The following is a 19,843-nucleotide window of genomic DNA, read 5'->3' on the forward strand; positions in this document are numbered from 1 at the left end:
CATGAAGGACTGTGATCCTGCTTCTACTCCATTGTCATGTGGATTAAAGTTGTCTACTGATGTTGGTGATCTAATTGCTGAACCTGAGGTATACAAAAGATTGGTAGGGAGACTTTTGTATTTGAGCATCACCAGACCTGATCTGTCTTACTGTGTTCAACACATCAGTCAATTTGTTCATTCACCAAGAACACCTCATTTGCGTGCTGCCCTGCATGTTCTTAAGTATTTGAAAGGTACTTTAGATGATGGCTTATGGTACTCCTCAAGTTCTGATATGCAACTGTCAGCATACAGTGATGCTGATTGGAGCTCCTGTCAGTACAGCAGTAGATCACTCAGTGCTTATGCTGTGTTTCTTGGTCCTAACTTAATTTCATGGAAAACAAAAAAACAGAGAAGTGTCAGCAAATCATCAGCTGAGGCTGAATACAGAAGTATGTCAGCAACAGCTAGTGAACTTGTTTGGATACAAGGCTTACTTGAAGATCTTCAGGTCAACATTCCTCTTCCAATCACCTTGTACTGTGACAAAACTTCAGATGAACACTTAGCTAAGAATCCCATGTTCCATGACAAAACCAAACATCTCAAAAGGGATATGCATTATGTTCGTGAACAGGTAGAAGCTGGCTTCATACACACCAGTCATGTATCAAGTTCTCAACAACTTGCAGATTTGCTCACAAAGCCTTTGGCTTCTTCTCAACATCACTCTTTGTCTGCCAAGCTTGGACTTTTATCTAAAGTCCAGCTTGAAGGGGGAGTATAGGAGCTGATTATTTATGATTATTTATTTATTTTTTTCTTTCTACAAAGGTTGTTACAAGTTAGTTAGTTCTAGTCAGCAAGTTGTTAGGCTAAGCTTGTAGTATTGTAGTATTTAAGCTGCTGTTTTCCTCTTTCTTCATTTCATGAGATTCAGTTAATAAAAACTGATAATTCTCTCCAAAAATAGCTTCACACTCACGCTTAGTTTCTATACTAACTGATGTGTACAATTACCATTTTTTTTAATACGGTAAGGAAAAGAGGAAATAAACCGTTAAGAGACCCTCCGCTCGAGGTAAACTCCTAAACTGTCCTCCTGAAGGATATTATAAAGTTCCTGACTACTACTATGCTGAATATACATTGAATTTGTAATTAGGTGACCCACATTTATATTAGCTATCCAATCTGCCGCCCGCATGTGTACAATTACCATGTGAGGTAAGTTTCACATCACAATACATGAGTAATTATAGTAAACAAACTATTTATGATCAATTCTACTATTAGCTAAATAGAGTAGGCGGTAGAAAATTTTAATATTCATTCAATGCGTGGTAAATAATTGTTGACATTCAATTCACACATATTTTTTTTGACTCATGAGACATATGAATATGTGTTTATGCTAATTAATTATACGTTGTTAATTACAACTTCAAAGTATTGGATTTGAATACATCAAAGATGCTCAACTAGAGTACTAGAGTCGCACCCTCATTTGATCGATTTCATGCACCTTTCATATAATCAAACAATATTTTTTCTTCCTTCATTGTTAACAGTTAGTAGGTCTATTAGAGTTACTTAATGTTGGTAAAATTACTGTTGTAATCAAAAGTACGACAAAAAGAGAGAAATTTGTTACTCTGAATATATTAGATCTCAAATAAGCTGTGACGCGTTTTACGGCTGCCCTAGAAGCGTATTTCGCCACCACCGATACGAGGCTCTCAGTGACGACTGCTTCCCAAGGGTAACAAAGCTACCTTTCAACTCCGTATCCCAATTGAAAGGGTGGAATTACTTCAAGAACTGCTCAGATCTCTGTGATGGGTGATGGAAAAAAGGAAGATTTTTATTTTTTATATTTTGTACGTATAATATTGTGCGTGAGTTTTTTTGTGTAGATGAGATGAAATATGTATATGACTAAGAGAGTTGTATAGAAACAAAACTCTTGTAGCCGAAAAGATTAGAAACCCCAACAAAGTGGGAGACTTAAAACCCACCCACTTTTTTTTGGGCAATATAAATTACAAATGGGGGCGGGAGGATTCGAACCTATTAATTTGTAATCAAAAGGAAAAGTTATCAGCTTGTTCCACAGCCCAAGTGTGGCACAAAGCAATTACCCGCAGGCATGCCGCGGAGCATGCTGCCACACATCGAAAAATATAATTAACTTTCCTAATTAGATTAAGATACCAATTAGAAAAAGGAAAGCTATCATAATTTGTAAAGGAGATAAGAAAGCCCATATTGCATTATTTCCAACAATCCCCCAATAATGCAAAAGGGCAATAGATTTACGAGACCTGAGCAGTAAGTGAAAGGTATAGTGCATAAGATGTTAGTGTTCGAAGAATTGAACTAACACATTAGTGGAGTGGGGTGTCCAACCGTCTATGGAGTACTCGGAAGCTTGAACTCGTAAGATTATTGAAGGGACCCGACACCACACACTTTACCTTTAGAAGCTTGAAAAATTCCACGACCGCATGAAACGTCATACGAGGCCAACATTCCCTTGGATTCTAGTGAGTGTTGTTAGAAAGAACAAATCTTGTTTTTCATAGAAGGATGCCATCCCTTCTCACTCAAATAGGTGCTCTCATCAAGTCTATTTCAACACGTACTAGACCACCCAAGTGGGCTATAAGAGCATTAAGGACCTAATATATCCAACCTTACCAATCGGTGTAACCTTCAAGTCCATTTCAATTGGACCACTCAAAGAGCTATGGATACATTAAGAACAAAATGTTCATCCTCACAATTTAAATAAAGTATCTATCAGGTCTTCTCACAACATCACTTATAACGTGAGTCTATGAGGCTAGATACGTTGAATAAAGCATACACAAACGAAATTAAGAAATTCCGAATTTTCATTATCCATCAAGTTCACCAATAGAACCATCCACGTTATAGGACTATGGACCTGTTTTATTTAAAATAACACAAAATAACATGAGAGAAATCTTACATAGGCTTCAAACCCATACCGCTTGATGAGTCATCTACTTGTCTTCTGATTAGTCCTTTAGTAAAAGGATCAGCTAGATTCTTCTCAGTTCTCACATATTCTAATGATATTACGCCATTCACAATGAATTGTCTCACCGACGCATGCCTCACACGAATGTGCCTTTTCTTGCCATTGTAGACACTGTTCTTTGCAACACATATGGCAGACTGAGAATCACAATGCATAGAGATAGATGGAGTAGGTTTTCCCCATAATGGTATATCAGCAAGTAGGCTTCTAAGCCAATCAGCTTCTTGACTGGCTAGATCTAGGGCAATGAACTCTGCCTCCATAGTTGACCTGGCAATGCATGTTTGTTTTGCAGACTTCCAAGATATGGCACTACCACATAAAGTAAATACATATCCACTAGTAGAGCTCACCTCACCGATGTCAGTCACCCAATTTGCATCACATTAACCTTCAAGGACCAAAGGGAAGCCCACATACTTCAAACCCAAATTCATAGTGCCCCTAAGGTACCTCAATAGGTGTCTAAGTGCCTTCCAATGCCCTGCATCTGGATTATGCGTGAAGCGACTGAGTCTACTAACTGCAAAAGTAATATCAGGTCGAGTGCAATTCATCAGAAACATCAGACTCCCAATTATTTGAGCATTTTCCTCTTGTGAAACACTACCCCCACAATTCTTCTTTAAACTGCAATCGGGGTCATATGGAGTCTTTAGAGGTGTTTCATCAAAACAGTTGAACTTTTTTAGGATCTTCTCGACATAATGAGACTGAGACATAGAATACCCCTCATTGGTTTTGGTTACCTTTACACCAAGTATCACATCGACTTCTCCTAGGTCTTTCATCTCAAATTTTGAGGACAATAACTTCTTGGTTTTCTCAATGGCGTTCATGTGTGTACCAAACAACAACATATCATCAACATAAAGACATATTATAACACATTCAGACCCAAACATCTTAGAGTACACGCATGCATCCGACCCATTAACCACAAAACCAAAGCTAAGAATAGTGTTATGAAACTTTTCATACCATTGCTTTGGTGCCTGCTTTAGTCCATACAAGGATTTCTTGAGCCTACATACCTTGTTCTCCATGCTGGGAACAACGAACCCTGGGGGTTGCTCCATATATATTTCCTCCTCAAGATTTCCATTCAAAAAGGCCGTTTTGACGTCCATCTGGTGCACAAGCAATTTATAAGCAGAAGCTATAGAAAATAAAAGACGAATAGTGGAAATCTTTGTCACAGGTGAGTAGGTATAGAAGTAGTCTACACCAAACTTTTGAGAGAAACCCCTAATCACAAGTCTGGCTTTGAATCTCTCAACAGAACCATCGGTCTTCAACTTTCTCTTGAAAATCCACTTGCAGCCAATGACTTTGCTCCCCTTTGGCAATTCTACAAGCTCCCATGTCTGATTTTCCATAATAGATTCGAGCTCACTGTTGATTGCTTCCTTCCAGAAGCTAGCATCAACTAAACTCATGGCTTCTTCATATGATTTTGGATCTTCATCCACTTCTTGTAGACAAACCATGATTTCATCCAAGCCATCTACCTCTTCCATTTCTGCTAAGAAAGAGGTAAGAAACCCTGGACCAAAGCTTGTTTCTGTTCTTTCTCTCTTGCTTCTCCGTGGTTGAGCTGGCTCACTAGCAACTCTAAGGGGGAGCACTGTCATTTGACAAGGAGCAACTGAGTTAGTAACATTAGTTTCAACAGATTTTTTCATAGGAAATACCTGTTCAAAAAATTCGGCATCTCTCGATTCACATATGGAGTTATCGTTCAGACACATGAATCTGTATGCTGCACTGTTCTCTGCATATCCAACAAGCACAGTATCAAAAGTTCTCGAGCCAACCACCGAACGCTTGAATGATGGATATCCCACCTTAGCGAGACACCCCCACACCTTTAAGTATCCAAGATTAGGAGTATATCCTTTCCACATTTGATATGGGGTCTTGTCTAGATTCTTATGAGGAACCCTGTTGAGCACAAAATTGGCCGAGAGTACTGCTTCACCCCATAAGTTGTCAGGTAGTCCAGAACTAATCAACATGGAGTTTATCATCTCTTTCAAAGTTCGATTTTTCCTTTCTGCTACACCATTTTGCTGTGGAGTATATGGGGCTGAGACCTCGTGGATTATACCTTCACTTTCACATAGGGACTTGAGAAATGTAGACCCATATTCTCCTCCCCTATCAGACCTGACTCTCTTTATTTTCCGGTCCAACTGATTTTCCACTTCTGCTTTATAGACAAGGAACTTCGACTCGGCTTCATCTTTTGATCTCAACAAATACACCATGCAATATCTCGAACAGTCATCAATGAAAGTAACATAATATCGTTTCCCTCCACGGCTTTCAATGTTCTTAAAATCAGCTAAGTCTGTGTGAATTTATTCTAGCAATCCAGTCTCCCCTTTTGTCACTGACTTAAAAGGTTTCTTCACAAATTTAGACTCAGCACACACTTCACATTTATCATGCCCATCGATCACCAAATTAGGGAGAAGATTCATTTGTTTCATTCTCTTTAATGAACTAATGCCAACATGCCCTAATCTACCATGCCACAAATCAATGGACTCAACGATATAAGCAAAAGATGATTTCTTATTAATTGAAGAGTCAATTACAATTTCCAAAACAAACAAACCACCATTAAGGTACCCCTTCCCTACATATTCATCATTGCGAGTCAAGACTAGCTTGTTTGCCTCAAAAACTAGTTTGACCCCCACTTTGTTCAACAAGGCACCAGAAATTAAATTCCTACGAAGAGAGGGCACATACAAAACATTATGCAAGGCTAGGAGCTTCCCATAAGTGAGTTTGAGAAGAACCTTTCCTTTACCAAGCACTTCAGAGCTACTCGAGTTCCCCATGTAGACTTGTTCTCCTTTGTCAGCTTTCTCAAACTCCACAAACATTTCCTTGTTAGCACAAAAGTGACGTGAGGCACCCGTATCAACAATCCACTCGGTGTTGTTCTCTACCAAGTTGACCTCTGAAATCACAGCAGCAATAATGTCTGTGTGGGCTTTTGATTGTTCTTCTTGAAACGACACTGAGAAGCATAGTGTCCCAATTTCCCACACACAAAGCAATTTCCTTTCTTCTCGATCATGCCCTTTTTCTGGAATTTTCCCTTCTTCTGGTTTCCTTGCTTGTAGTGCTTCTTCTCAGTGCCACCTGTGTTCCTGTCAACATAAACATTAGACTCCACAAGGTTAGCTTTGACAGCAAGTTCATTCTTAGGCTTCTTGGTGGTATCCTTCAGTCTGTTAGCCTCCTCAATCTTCATGTGGCTAACTAGCTCCTCCAATTTCATATCCCGTTTCTTGTGTTTGAGATGATTGCGGTAATCAGACCACGTTTCAGGAAGTTTCTCAATCAAAACATTAACCTGTAATATCTCACACATCTTCATACCTTCTGCAAGAATATCAGCAACCAAATTTTCATACTCATGGACTTGATCCATGATAGGTTTTGAGTCAACCATTTGGAACTTCAACCAATTTCCAGTGACATATTTCTTCTTCCCAGCATCATCAACACCATACTTCTTTTCTAGGGTTTCCCATATTGACTTTGCAGACTTATTAGTGATAAACAGATCAAAGATAGGGTTAGTCATGTGATTAAGTAAGTGACCCCTAACAAATTTGTTGTCTTTCTCAAACTTCTTGATCTCATCTTCACCAGATTCACTACTAGTCGGCACACTCGAATCCTTCCCAGGAGTATCCGCTATAGTTATGATAGCAGATGGTTTATCCTTAGGCTTAGGAGGGTTATTAAACAGCACATAATCAACTTCTACTTGTTCAAAAGAATTAGCAATTTTTGAGACCATCTCTTATAATTAGATCCATCAAGAGGTTCAAGTTTAGACAGATCTAGCAACAAACGATTTTGAGAACTACCAGACATGATAACAACAGATAAAATACGCTTCTAGATTGTTGGTAAAATTACTGTTGTAATCAAAAGTACGACAAAAAGAGAGAAATTTGTTACTCTGAATATTAGATCTCAAATAAGCTGTGACGCGTTTTACGGCTGCCCTAGAAGCGTATTTCGCCACCACCGATACGAGGCTCTCAGTGACGACTGCTCCCCAAGGGTAACACAGCTACCTTTCAACTCCGTATCCCAATTGAAAGGGTGGAATTACTTCAAGAACTGCTCAGATCTCTGTGATGGGTGATGAAAAAAAGGAAGATTTTTGTTTTTTGTATTTTGTACGTATAATATTGTGCGTGAGTTTTTTTGTGTAGATGAGATGAAATATGTATATGACTAAGAGAGTTGTATAGAAACAAAACTCTTGTAGCGGAAAAGATTAGAAACCCCAACAAAGTGGGAGACTTAAAACCCACCCACTTAATTTGTAATCAAAAGGAAAAGTTATCAGCTTGTTCCACAGCCCAAGTGTGGCACAAAGCAATTACCCGCAGGCATGCCGCGGAGCATGCTGCCACACATCGAAAAATATAATTAACTTTCCTAATTAGATTAAGATACCAATTAGAAAAAGGAAAGCTATCATAATTTGTAAAGGAGATAAGAAAGCCCATATTGCATTATTTCCAACACTTAATTACTACAGTAGTATGTCACGAGCTGACAATGTTCGATGTTAGCGTGCAACAATTTTCGTTTGAGACAACTCCCTTACATCCTTTAAACAACTGCAGGATTAAGTTTACTTCTTATCAACAATTTTGAAAATATATATTAAGATGATCGAGTCAACAATATATTATATACTAACATTTGTTTTCATATACTATAAATAAGATAGAGTCAAAGAAAATTATGTGAATAGTGCAAAAAGTCAAAACAGATCGAGTATTAAGGGACGGAGGGAGTACACAACTATTTGATACATTGATTATAATCCTTTCCTACTACATACATGGTAAATAAAGAAGAAACCAAACTAAGATTCACCTTTTATTTTACACATATATATTGACTACAATACTTCATCGGCTGGTACAAAATAAAAGATCAAAATTAAGACCGAGTAGTAGAAAAATGTTGATAAAAGTATAACCCTAGCTATATAATTGTAGGAAGCATATTATAAACTAATTAAACACAATACCACTTAATCGATCATAATTAAGTAGATAGAAGTATAATATTTCCTTAAATAAATACGGAGTACTTCGTATAAAAATTAAGAAGTAGACATAGACAACCCAAAATACAGACAATGATCTAACAGTGCTCCCCTCCAATGGCATGCTTTTCCTCTCTTAAAAATATCAGAGCAAACCCTTTTATTTTAAATTAATAAAAAAAAACAGGGGTAAATGACAAATCACAGGAGGCTGATTATCCACCATTCGTTCCTAATTAATTAATTAATTAATTAATTAATCTCTTTATAAATAAGAAGCATAAAATCCATGTATCCTCGTGTGATATATTGTCTTTGCAAGAACTTCATTGGGAAGAAGCAAGATCAGAACTCAGAACAACTCAGAAGTGGTAAATTAATGGTGTTTAAGATAGCCACTCATCATCCATTCCATCAATGTCTCCGATATCCATCCTGTAATATAACAACCAAACAAACCGCACATGGTTAGCCATTTTCCCATTGGTTCCACCCAATTATAACATTATAATTCTATACGTAACATTTTTCGTGAAGATGGTGCTTTAAATTTGTAGCCCTTATAACGCGTGTTTAACTTATTCAACGTCTTATCAGTTTGGAGCTTCATCCGTGTAACGTATTCATTGGGGAAAAAAATCAAACTTTTGTAGAAAATTGTCAAAAACATATACACGTATGAAGAATTTGCAACACTTTGATTACCTATTTACATATACTTCATGAAATTATTAACCAATAACACCCTCACTTACTGTGAAGTTTTTGCCCTATATCAAATAATTATTAACCAATAACCAAATAGGGTGATGATAAATGTCGCAAGTTGCGACAATATTTACTTGTCGCAATCTTACGTGTCGAAGTTTAATTGGTACATGTAGGCACCACGTAGCTTATGTGTCATCAGAATATTTTTACTATCAAAGCAATATTTTTACTATGAAAATATGTAAGTGAGGTAGTCGATATAAAGAAGAAAACAAATTAGAATATTAAGATTTTCCTACCTTTTTTTGAAACATGTATAATAGGTTATATAAGTTAAATATGTTAGATTCCAATTTAAATCATTACAAATAAGCATGTCATGTCATCATTGTGACACGGCTTAAAGATCGCATGTTGCGACCTTTATCATTTTCGAACCAAATATATCTTGCCTAATAGTTAAACTAAGAGTTGTGTGCTATATAGGTCACGCATTTGAATTTCTCTTTGCACTTTGTAATTTGCATTGTCCTTGTAGCTCATTTAGAAGGAAAAAAAACCCAATAACATTGACACCCCTCTTATTGGCTTAATGCTTATAAGTTTTAGTTCCATAAAACATCACATGTGAAATATCATATTGATAAAGTAAAAGAACTGCACCATCTTCGCTTTTTTACAGCTAGGGACTATTTATCTTATTGTCATATAATTTTAACCCGGATTAAAAACTCACCCATTTTCTTCAATTTAATTCCCCGTTTAGAGTTTAGATGAAGAGGTGGGAGTTTCTTACTTTGTACTTCGTGCGTACTTTATCTACCCAACTCGGCCATCTGAGCTAAGAAAGAGAATCAGAAACAGAATCTCTGATGCAAAGAAATAAACTTTGCCTATAATTGTGGATTCCTTTTCCAATTTGTCCAAAAATACAGCAAATGCTGATTAAATCTATATTTCGCCTTTTAATAATTTTTCTAACTATCAGACTTTAATAATGCTGCAAGCCTGCAACTTATAATAAATAAAATGCAAAAATGTGACAAAATAATACGTAATAAATATTATGAGTAACAGAAAGTTGACAACCAAAAGACAAGTTGCATTTCCTTAACAAAAAAATAGTATGTAATGGATGACACTTCGCAAAGCATGCATCAATTAGCTGGTGTAACACTAGCTAGGCAGGCCACGGTTAGAATGCTTTGTCTACACACTTGGCTTTGTTGCTTTAAACAATAATAATACACTAATGACTAATCCAAATGATAGAGAAACACTATTTGTGTTGCGATAAATTATCGCAACCTTTGGTCTTCATGAAATGGTTAGGACGAGTACACTACAAGAAATTGTACTATTAACAATGGGAAATCCCGTCGCTAAAAGCCAATAGTTGTTGATTAACGACAGGATTTTCTGTCTCAAACCTGTCATAAAAGGGGGCCGTCGTTAATGCAAAATTCCGTCGTTAACCCGTCGTAAAAGACATTTGCGACGGTTGTTCCCATCTTTGTTGGGTTGTTATCCCGTCGCAAAAACCCTTTTGCGACGGCATTTTTACCCGTCGTTATTAGGTTGTCATAAAAGATACAAATTCTAGATCTTGTAGTGTATTCTTCATAAATTACTGTGCTTTTTTTAATTTGTACAGTTTGACTTTTACGCTTGTCAATGTATAATTTTGATAGTTTATCAGCTTGAATTATTGTAATCTAAGGTATAGCAGTTTGACGGATACGCTTGTCAATACACATTTTTTACCATTAACGCCATAATTATTATATCATGTAGTGAAATTTGCAAGAAATTAAATATGAAAAATTAAGAAACAACTCCGCCTAATACTTAAAAAGAACATGTATTAAATTAATTAGGTCTTACCAAGGCAAAGTAGTATCCTCAGAGCAAGAATCATCCAAATGTTGTTGCAAGAAGTTGTCCTCATTATTTGCACTCAACCAAGTTGGAAACTCCATCAACTCCTCAAATGGAAGATTATTATTATGATCATAACTAACTTTTTCCCCTTTAATTTCCTTACCAAAATCCACCGTTTTAAGGTACTTAAACCACCAAGCTGACTTCACCAAATTCAAAGTATCATCCATCTCTATTTGATGTTGCTCTCCTATTGATCTAATCACCGCCATCTCCGCATCATCTAGTGCAGGGTGCATATCCATACAATTCCCACTAGTCATCCCCACGCCCTCGGTCGTCGTCGTCGTCGTCGCGGTACCGAGATCTCTCGGTGTCGAGGACGACGACGACGACGGTGACATTGATGATGATGATGGGTTATTACTATTATTATTGTTGTAGGTTGTTGTTGTGTTTATGTCATGGCAAAAAGGTGTGTCCAAGTTTGTAAAAGCTTGGAGGTTTAGGTTTAACCCTAATGTTTGATTAGGGAGTGGGATGTTGTTTAAGGTTCCATACATATTATTAGGTTGAGGAGGTGAAGAAATATTACCCCAAGTATAACTACTATTATTGTTTTGTGAAGGATAATAAGAAAAGTTTTCTAGTGAAGAAGATGATGGTTCATTTTTTACAATACTACAAGTTTGTTGATAATCTTGTACACCAAATATGGATTGATGATGTTGGAGATGGTGGTGTTGTTCGTGTTGCGGTTGTTGTTTCCGCTCGTTCGCTTGTTTCATGGAGGCTCGATGAAACTTAAGCGCGGTAACAATCTCCTTCCTTGCCTCGGCCATGTTGAGGAGTCTCTCTTGGTACGGGCGGCTCGTGTGGAGCCGCCGCCGGACTTGCTTCTTATGACCTTGTTGTTGGTGGTTGTTGTGGTGGTTGTTTGGCTTTGTCATGCCTAATTTGTCACCCTTTTTGGTGGTTGTTGATGGTTGATTAAACTCCCCAACAATAAGAGCATCGTTGTTGATCAAGTTTTGGTTTGTGTTTAAGGGTTTTGTAGTTGTAAGATGCTTAACAAGGTTACGAATATATGAACCCGAATGGTGGCTTTCATCACTAGTTGTTGCACTAGGGAGGTTGTCAATTGCCATTTCTAGCAAGTTTTGCTGGGTTTTTTTCCTTCAATTAAATGGTAATATTTCTTCTTTGGGTTATAAATTTTTGGAGGTGCTTTGTGATTTATATATATAGTACATTTATTTGGGTTTTAAAGAAAGTCATTCAATTTAATAAAATAGAAAATGGACCACGAGAACTCGAATAAAGAGGACGGAGAGTTTTGGTCCATTTATAAGTCCATATACTTTCTTTCTTCGTTTTATAAAGATTTTTACAGTTATTATTTGCACAGATATTAAGATAAAAGTAGAAAAGTCAGTTGAATATAATAAAATATGGATACAGTAAGAGAAATGTGTAAAAAAGTTGGTGAGAGTAAGAAAAAATGAATACAATAAGAGAAATTAAAGTGAGTGAAAAACTGTAAATATTATAGGATAAGAAGGTTAAGGTAATAAATTTTCATGTCCAAAATTAGCATAAAGCAAAGTGTAAAGAATATTATGAAACAAACTAAAACAAAAAAATCATTTTAAAACGGTGGTAGTATCACTACAAGAAATTGTATCATTAACGACGGAAAATCCTGCGCTAAAGGCCAATAATCGTTGATTAATGACGGAATTTTTTGTCGAAACCCGTCATAAAAGGAGGCCGTCATTAATGGAAAATCCAGTCATAAAAGACATTTGCGACGGTTGTTCTAGTCTTTGTTTGGTTGTTATCTCCGTCGCAAAAGCCTTTTAAAACGGGACGTTTAATCTATCATTATTAAGTTGTCATTAAAATACAAATCTTGTAATGCATAGACTAGATATTATACTAGAGTTTTAGACTATGTTTTGTACTATACCCGTGTTTCTTTCTCCAATAATATATAATATATAATATATAGTGAGATGTTATCCCGTATTATGTCTAAGACTAACCGATTTGATACCATTTTAATACGGAATGCTCAACAATATAACAATATATGGACGAGATTTAATGTTGATGAGTGTCGTACCAGAATGAATAAGGGTAACAAGTAAACTTAGAAGATAGTTGTGTGATGTCATGAGTTGTTACGGAGAGTACTTGTTAGAGGAGTGGCAGAGAGAGTAATTTACGAGCAGCTTGCGGTTGTGGCAGATGGGTTTTAATTGGATGTAAAATGCGGCGCCCACGTGGCGGCAAAATTTCAGCAAAAATATTTTGTTTGCAGGATGAGAAAATGGAAATGGCCTTTGACAGTGACCCCTCAAAAATCAACCATTATTATTGTCATCCGGGTGGCCCAAAACTTCTTCCAAGCGGTCCTACTACACCGGCCTACTTGACTCATTGCAAATTTTATTTTGGGGTTAAAATTGATATTGTCTCCGGTATATTCAAAATAAATCACTTGAATGACCGCATAATGCATAATTTTAAAAAACTGAACTTTTAATCACTTTAAACGATTAAAAAATAATATCTTAATTTTAAAATGAGAAAACTGTAAAGTGCCAGTAAATAAAACGAAATTGAAATTTTAAGATAGTAATTTAAAATAAAAATTTTATAAGGTAATAAATATAAAAATGGTGCATTTTTAAGCTCAAGCTAAAATAAGTGAATAGTGTCAAAAATAAAAAAATGGTGCAACTATTTAGAAACGGAAGTAGTACATACAAATATTGTGACATTAATTAAATGCAATTGCATGTATTTAGCATGAAGTATTTTCTCCTAAAAACTTTTTTGGCTAAGATCCACCATAAAGCCTTGTTCTTTTGGACGTAATTGCAGTTCAGTTCAGTTCATTTCAGTTCAGTTCAGTTCAGCTCCATTCATTTCAGTTCAGCTCCATTTAGTTTAGTTTAAAAGAACTGTGTATCTCTTATTTTTTAATGATCTTATTTTATTATTATTTTTATTATTATAATATTAAATATTACTATTACTTGTATTCTAATGTTCATCTTTATTTACTATTATTATTATTATTATTATTATTATTATTATTATTATTATTATACTATTACTATTACTATTGTTGTATTATTATTATTTTTAGTATTATTATTACTTTTATTACTATTATTACTTTTATTACTACTATTAATATTATTAATATTACTATTATTATTATTGTTGTATTATTATTTATTTTTTATTATTATATTTTTATTATTATATTTTTATTATTTATTTTTATTACGTAGTATATATTATTTATTATTCATTATTTATTATTTTGTTACTCCCTCCGTTCCTACTTAAGTATCCACTTTTCATTTTTGGGTTACACTTTTCCATACACTTTTCTCACTTTTCCATAAATCATGATTGTTTTTTCTTACACATTCTACACTTTTCCCACTTTTCCATCCCCACATCCATCTTTATTTGTACTTTATCAATAAACAATTATCTATTTTATCCTTTCTCCAAAAAAACAATCTCAATCATTGTTTTTCTTAAACACTTTTCATTTTCCTTAATTACCGTGAATTCTCTCAAAATGGACACTTAAATAGAAACAGAGGGAGTATTTACTATTCACTATTTATTACTTATTTATTATTTACTATTTACTATTCCGTATTCATTTAGTTCCATTTAGTTCGGTTCAGTTCAGCCAAATAAAGTTCAGAAAAATATGCCCTAATTCCATTAACGCAATCGTGCAACTACTTCACTTGATCATAGTGGGGTTCATGGCTTATTCTGGTCTTGCTACATAAACGAACTTTGTTTTTCTAATGTTTTACGTATTGGGCCCTTGGGGTCAAATGATATATATGCCCTAACCCATTTGCAAACCCCCCTTCTCAATCCACGAGTATGGAACCGTTCTCAATTTTTCTCCCATAATATATTTATGCCTTTGTTTTCCAAGCAGACCTATCTTATTTTCCTGCTCCCTTTTTCTCGTGTCTCGTGTTTACTCCTTAAAATAACTTGTTTCTAACTTTATGATTTTCAGAATTCAGACGGCTCCTCATGATGGTTAATGTTAGCGCTGACCCCAATGATTTTGGAACTAAGCTTTGATTGTTGTTAGTGGTGGTGGTGAAGACGAGAAAGCTCACCGTACCACTAATCAACCTCATTCAGATTCTCACAAATTTGCGTAATTAGATAAAAATATTGTCGACATGATACAACCGTTGTTATGAAAGATCTCGAGAGAGAAGGGGGTATGGGCGTATGGGGGGATAGTAAATGTAAAGATCTAACATCCCATATTCCCATGCCTCTACTAAGAGTAGGAAAATGGAAGTAGCTAGGTTGGACCCCCCAACAATTCCACAATTTCACAATTCCACAATTCCACAAATTAACCTCAGCTCGCACTACTTGTCAACAACAACAACAACAACAACTTCTGTGCATCATCGGCGGCCATTTCTCTGTCATGCAAATGACAGTAGTACTCCGTAATAAATTAAATTGGAGTAGTTAGTTAAAAGGTTACGTACGCGTCGCTTTCTGGGTTACAGAAAGTGCATGCCACTATTCATCAACAGATCGGCACACCTTAAAGTCAGTCAATGCCATATATGGTTATTGCCGGGATTTCATCATAACTCATCGAGTAGTTTTTACTGGCAGTAAACAATTTATGCTACACCTGCGAGTGCATCTTACCAACAAGGCAACAATGGTGTAAAAAAGTGTAACAATGACAACCTATATCTTTTTGAAGGCTTAGGCCGTGTTCTTTTGAGATACTCAACTGAACTAAAGTGAACTGAATGCTCCAAAACTTAATTAAACTTAGCTGGAAAATAAGCCATACAACTGAATTAAGCACACAAAGAAAAATAAAAAACAAAGCCTTACCCCCTATTCCATTATTTACTAAAATGAACAATATGGCCTTTAGGCTTTGTTCTCTTCGACTAATATGGTCTGATTTTTCTAGTTTCCGCTCTCGTTTGATTCTTATTGGTCTGGCCTGTAAGTTCTGAATGTTTTTTGTGAGTGTTTTTGCTTTTTTTGGTCTGGCTTGACTTGGTATGACCTGATCTGAATTTATCTTATCTAGTCTAGTCCGATTTTAACAAAAATAAGTAATAAAAGAATAAGGTGAAAAGGTTTTAATCTTGGTTGTCTTAAAAGCGACGGGGTACACGAACGTGTGAATTATCATACACATATCCTCAATATTTATAATTAGGTCAAAACATCATTCGTTCAAATCAATTGTATAAGTTGTTTAGAAGAATGAGACAAAGTGTAATTATGTATTAGAAAAGATATTGTTTTTTTTATGGTTTGACTATCAAGAGGGTCAACCTAAATCATCGATGCTGATGATGAGAGAAAATGAGTCAACTTAAAAGTCGAAAACCAAAACGAAGCGGAAAATATACAAGAGTTTCCTTTCGCCGCCAATAAGTTTGCCGCTTGAATTTCCAAAAATATGTGGTGATTGATTGAAACATAATTAAAATTATATAACCTCCTCATTTTTGTAAATAAACCATTTATTTCCCATGGAACTCACCACGCTTGATTCATCGAGTTAATCACAACTAAAGTATCGATCCCCCTTCACAATGACGTTTTTAAACCATCACTAGATTAGGTCCCGTGCAATGCACGAATGAAACTAAATAAATTTTTTCTGTTCTGAATAATTTATTTAAACGAAGTTTTTAATAAAATAAAATCAATTTTGATCAACGGATGTTGGAAAAATCAGAGAAAATTATTATTTTATTTGGATTGTAAAGTGATTAGTGCGATTTTAGGAGTTTAGCGTGTCGACAAAAATACTTAAGTTGGGAAATATAAGAAAAAAACTTATCAGACAATTATCAGATATCATTTTCTTTTAGAATTGAATAATATCCGTAACAGACCGTAACCATACCCGTACCCTCGATCTATCCAAAGAATAAGAAGAAAAAAAATCAGGAAATTAGATATTTCAAAAGATTTTTAAATTAAAAGTTTTTTTTAAAAAAAGGGAAGAAAATCACCAGGACGTGACATGTGTCATTCCTAGTGTGTAAATTACAATTTAAAAATTTATACCTCAGTTTAAGTAACAAAAAAAATTAAAAAAAATATATCATAATATAATGTCATAAATATAATAATCCCAAAAAAAAATAAAAAAGTTCCAAAAAATCTATAAACAGACACTAAAACAAAAACAAATTAATTAGAAATTGTTTGAATTAGAAACCATTTTAATAAACAGACTTTTAAAAAATGCATTATTATTAATATGAATGGTAATGAATGAAAAACGTATAATAAAGGGTCCAAAAGAATGGTGGTTGCAAGGCAGTGGGACCGAGGATGGGGCTCACACGGCCTGCAAACGCAAGCTTCTGCAAGTGTCTCAGGAATAGTGAGTGAGCCATTGTGTTTCTGGGATTTTTCTCCAATCTTTGCGGCTGCTTTTTTTTGGTTTAATGCCTTGTTCAAAGGGCGGACTTTTCTCTTTTAGCATAGGTGTGAATGGAATCTACCAGGCCCAGATGAGAATAATTGATGCATCTATTCAGAACAAAAGGTCTTGCGCGCACAAAGTGTATAATAAATTTATTATACACCAAGATAACTTTTACTCATTTTTTTGTAACTTTAGCCTAATTTTGATTAACTTTTATATTAGTAAAAAAAAAAGTTGATAGATAAACATTTTAAATGGTTAAATGATTAATTTTATACATTATTAGTGATTTTGGAGAAATAAGTTTTATTAAAATGAAAAAAAATTTACTAAAAAATAGATAACTTTTACATAAATAAGCTTAACTTTTAAGCATTTTGAGTTAACTTTTACTCGTGTATACAATATTTATTGTACAACCCTTGTAAATAAGAATTTGTGCTATTCAGAAACGGCGGACACAAACTATAAATGTAAACAAACAAAGTTATGAGTTAAACCCGAACAAGTCAAACAACAAAGGAGACAAGCCCGAGCAATTTTTTATAAAATAATACACTATTTTACCACATATTACACAAAAAGTGGGATAGAAAATTCGTCTTGATACTTAGATAGTTAGAGGTACGAGTAGATTGAATGATTGATCATTCTTATCCTAATAGGTCTATACAATTGGGTTTAATATTACTCTTTGCTCTTGTAATTTTCGAACAATAAACAAATGAAAGAAGCAGATTGCCAACAGAAGTGTAAGACATCAGACAAGACCTAGCAATAATCGCCAGTGACAGAGGATTTGTTCAATCTGATAGTTTGCACATAAGTCATAACCCTTTGTCTCCAATTCTTCTCCTTATTTATTCAACCAATTACTCAACAAATTGTTACGTTTCATTATGGCTAACCGGTACAATGTTGTCCAAAGTAGTCCTATATTTGAACAAGGTTTGGTTTAACAAACTCGAATGAAATGAAATTGAGATTCATGTTTTTTTACATACTACTTTTCAGAAGAATTCAAACATGGTTCTTTACCCTTATTACATAGTACTCCGTATATGTTAAAATTTTGGACGTTATTTTCATCATTTTCTTTTGTGACTAACTAACTATACACCAAAATGACGTTAAGTTAGGAATGATACAAAGTATTTAGTTTTGTGTCAATAGACTTGGAGTGATACAAAAGATACCGAATCTGCTCACTCTAGCCACGAGAAGAAAAAAAACACCACATTGGGGCTCATTCGGTATCCACTGTCAGTTTTCAGTTTTTATTCTTAGGTTTTAAAGTCATATGATTTATATCGAATCATAAACTTAATACTGAAAACTACTTTTCATGTTTTCATATTTTGGATTTTAATTTTGTAAAAAACAGAAAACTAAAAACAAAACACCAGACGGAACGGACCCTAAATTATCAGACCCGTTTTAGAAAAAAATGATCTCAAAATTACCCGAGGAATCAAGGTGAAGGACAACAATCCTCCACAGACGAAAATGGAAAGTGGCATAGCTAGTTTATAGCCAGATACGCCCCCTCCTTGGCTACTTGACCAAGTTGAAAGCTAAAAAATATTTTGCTATACACCAAATTCAACAAAATACGTACTCAAATTCAAATGAATGCATTTAGCTAACGGAACAGGAGAAATTCAAACAAGTACAAAACTTGCACCATTGTAGAAAGAGACGTCAAGGACGTATGGTGCAAATTTGTCTGATTGCACAAATAATTTATGGAGGGACTTCAAATTTAGTATGTTGATCGTCGTGGTACTGAAAAGGACGTGCCCTAATTATACACCCTCCCGTCCCTTTTTATATTTTTGTATTTATTATTTTATGCAAAGCGAAAACATTAATTAAAATATTAAAAAGTTTATTCTTCCGTCTCTTTTTATTCTTCTTACTTTGACTTTTTTGTATCGCCAGAAAATTCAATTAAAAAAACAACAACAAACGGAAGAAGGGAGTACTGTTTACATGTATTATTATTGCAATGACGATAAATCCAAAAAATCACGCCATTGGTCAATGAAAAACATAAAGGGCCGGCAATAAAAACACAAATGGTATAGGAAGATTCAATCCTTTCCTTACCTATTGTACACGGATCCTTATTCTTAACCACTAAGTCAATACATTATCCTGTCCTTACCTATTGCACACAAACTCTTATTCTTAAATCTTAACCACTAGGTCAATACATTATTGATATGAGAAACAATTTTGAGTTTGCTGAGTTAGTAGTACAAGTTATAAGTGAGCACTTGTGTAAGTCTATATATTGACCAAACACAGAGTTTACACGATCTAGCATTGGTATCACCCTCGAGGATTTAGCTAATTAAGCTAAATATCATCATCCATAAGCCTCAAAGTTAAACTAGATTATGTTGTTCTAGAATTTGCATCAGTTGTGAAACTTAAACGTCTGCAAATTAAATGCAGTAAATAGCTTAGCTATATCCATCCTTGATATCATCTAAACAAGTAAATGAATGTATTAAAGAATCAAAGGGGGAAGGGATGAGCTGAGGATGATTCAATGCATAAGAAATAATAGCAAAGTGTTAAAAAGGGGGATGGGAGG

The 19,843-nt window shown here is 34.9% G+C and overlaps 1 protein-coding gene across 1 annotated transcript; it reads right to left on the minus strand.

The window, feature by feature from the left end:
• Window positions 1-8,161: 8,161 nt before the first annotated feature.
• Window positions 8,162-12,055, minus strand: LOC110774686 (uncharacterized). Its single transcript, XM_021979250.2, has 2 exons — window positions 10,749-12,055; window positions 8,162-8,588 (listed from the first exon to the last, which is right to left on the minus strand). Exons 1-2 carry the CDS (start codon window positions 11,891-11,893, stop codon window positions 8,540-8,542), a joined length of 1,194 nt encoding a protein of 397 aa, XP_021834942.1. The 5' UTR covers window positions 11,894-12,055; the 3' UTR covers window positions 8,162-8,539.
• Window positions 12,056-19,843: the final 7,788 nt, after the last annotated feature.

Source organism: Spinacia oleracea, chromosome 5, assembly GCF_020520425.1.
Source record: "Spinacia oleracea cultivar Varoflay chromosome 5, BTI_SOV_V1, whole genome shotgun sequence".
In the NCBI taxonomy this organism is placed as follows: domain Eukaryota; kingdom Viridiplantae; phylum Streptophyta; class Magnoliopsida; order Caryophyllales; family Amaranthaceae; genus Spinacia; species Spinacia oleracea.

What these genes read in the sequence shown, in the direction of transcription:
- LOC110774686 (XM_021979250.2), bottom strand. Translation starts at nt 11,893, where the DNA reads ATGGCAATTGACAACCTCCCTAGTGCAACAACTAGTGATGAAAGCCAC. An exon ending in GAGGATACTACTTTGCCTTG is followed by an intron (nt 8,589 to 10,748) that starts GTAAGACCTAAT and finishes GTTATATTACAG; the next exon opens with GATGGATATCGGAGACATTG.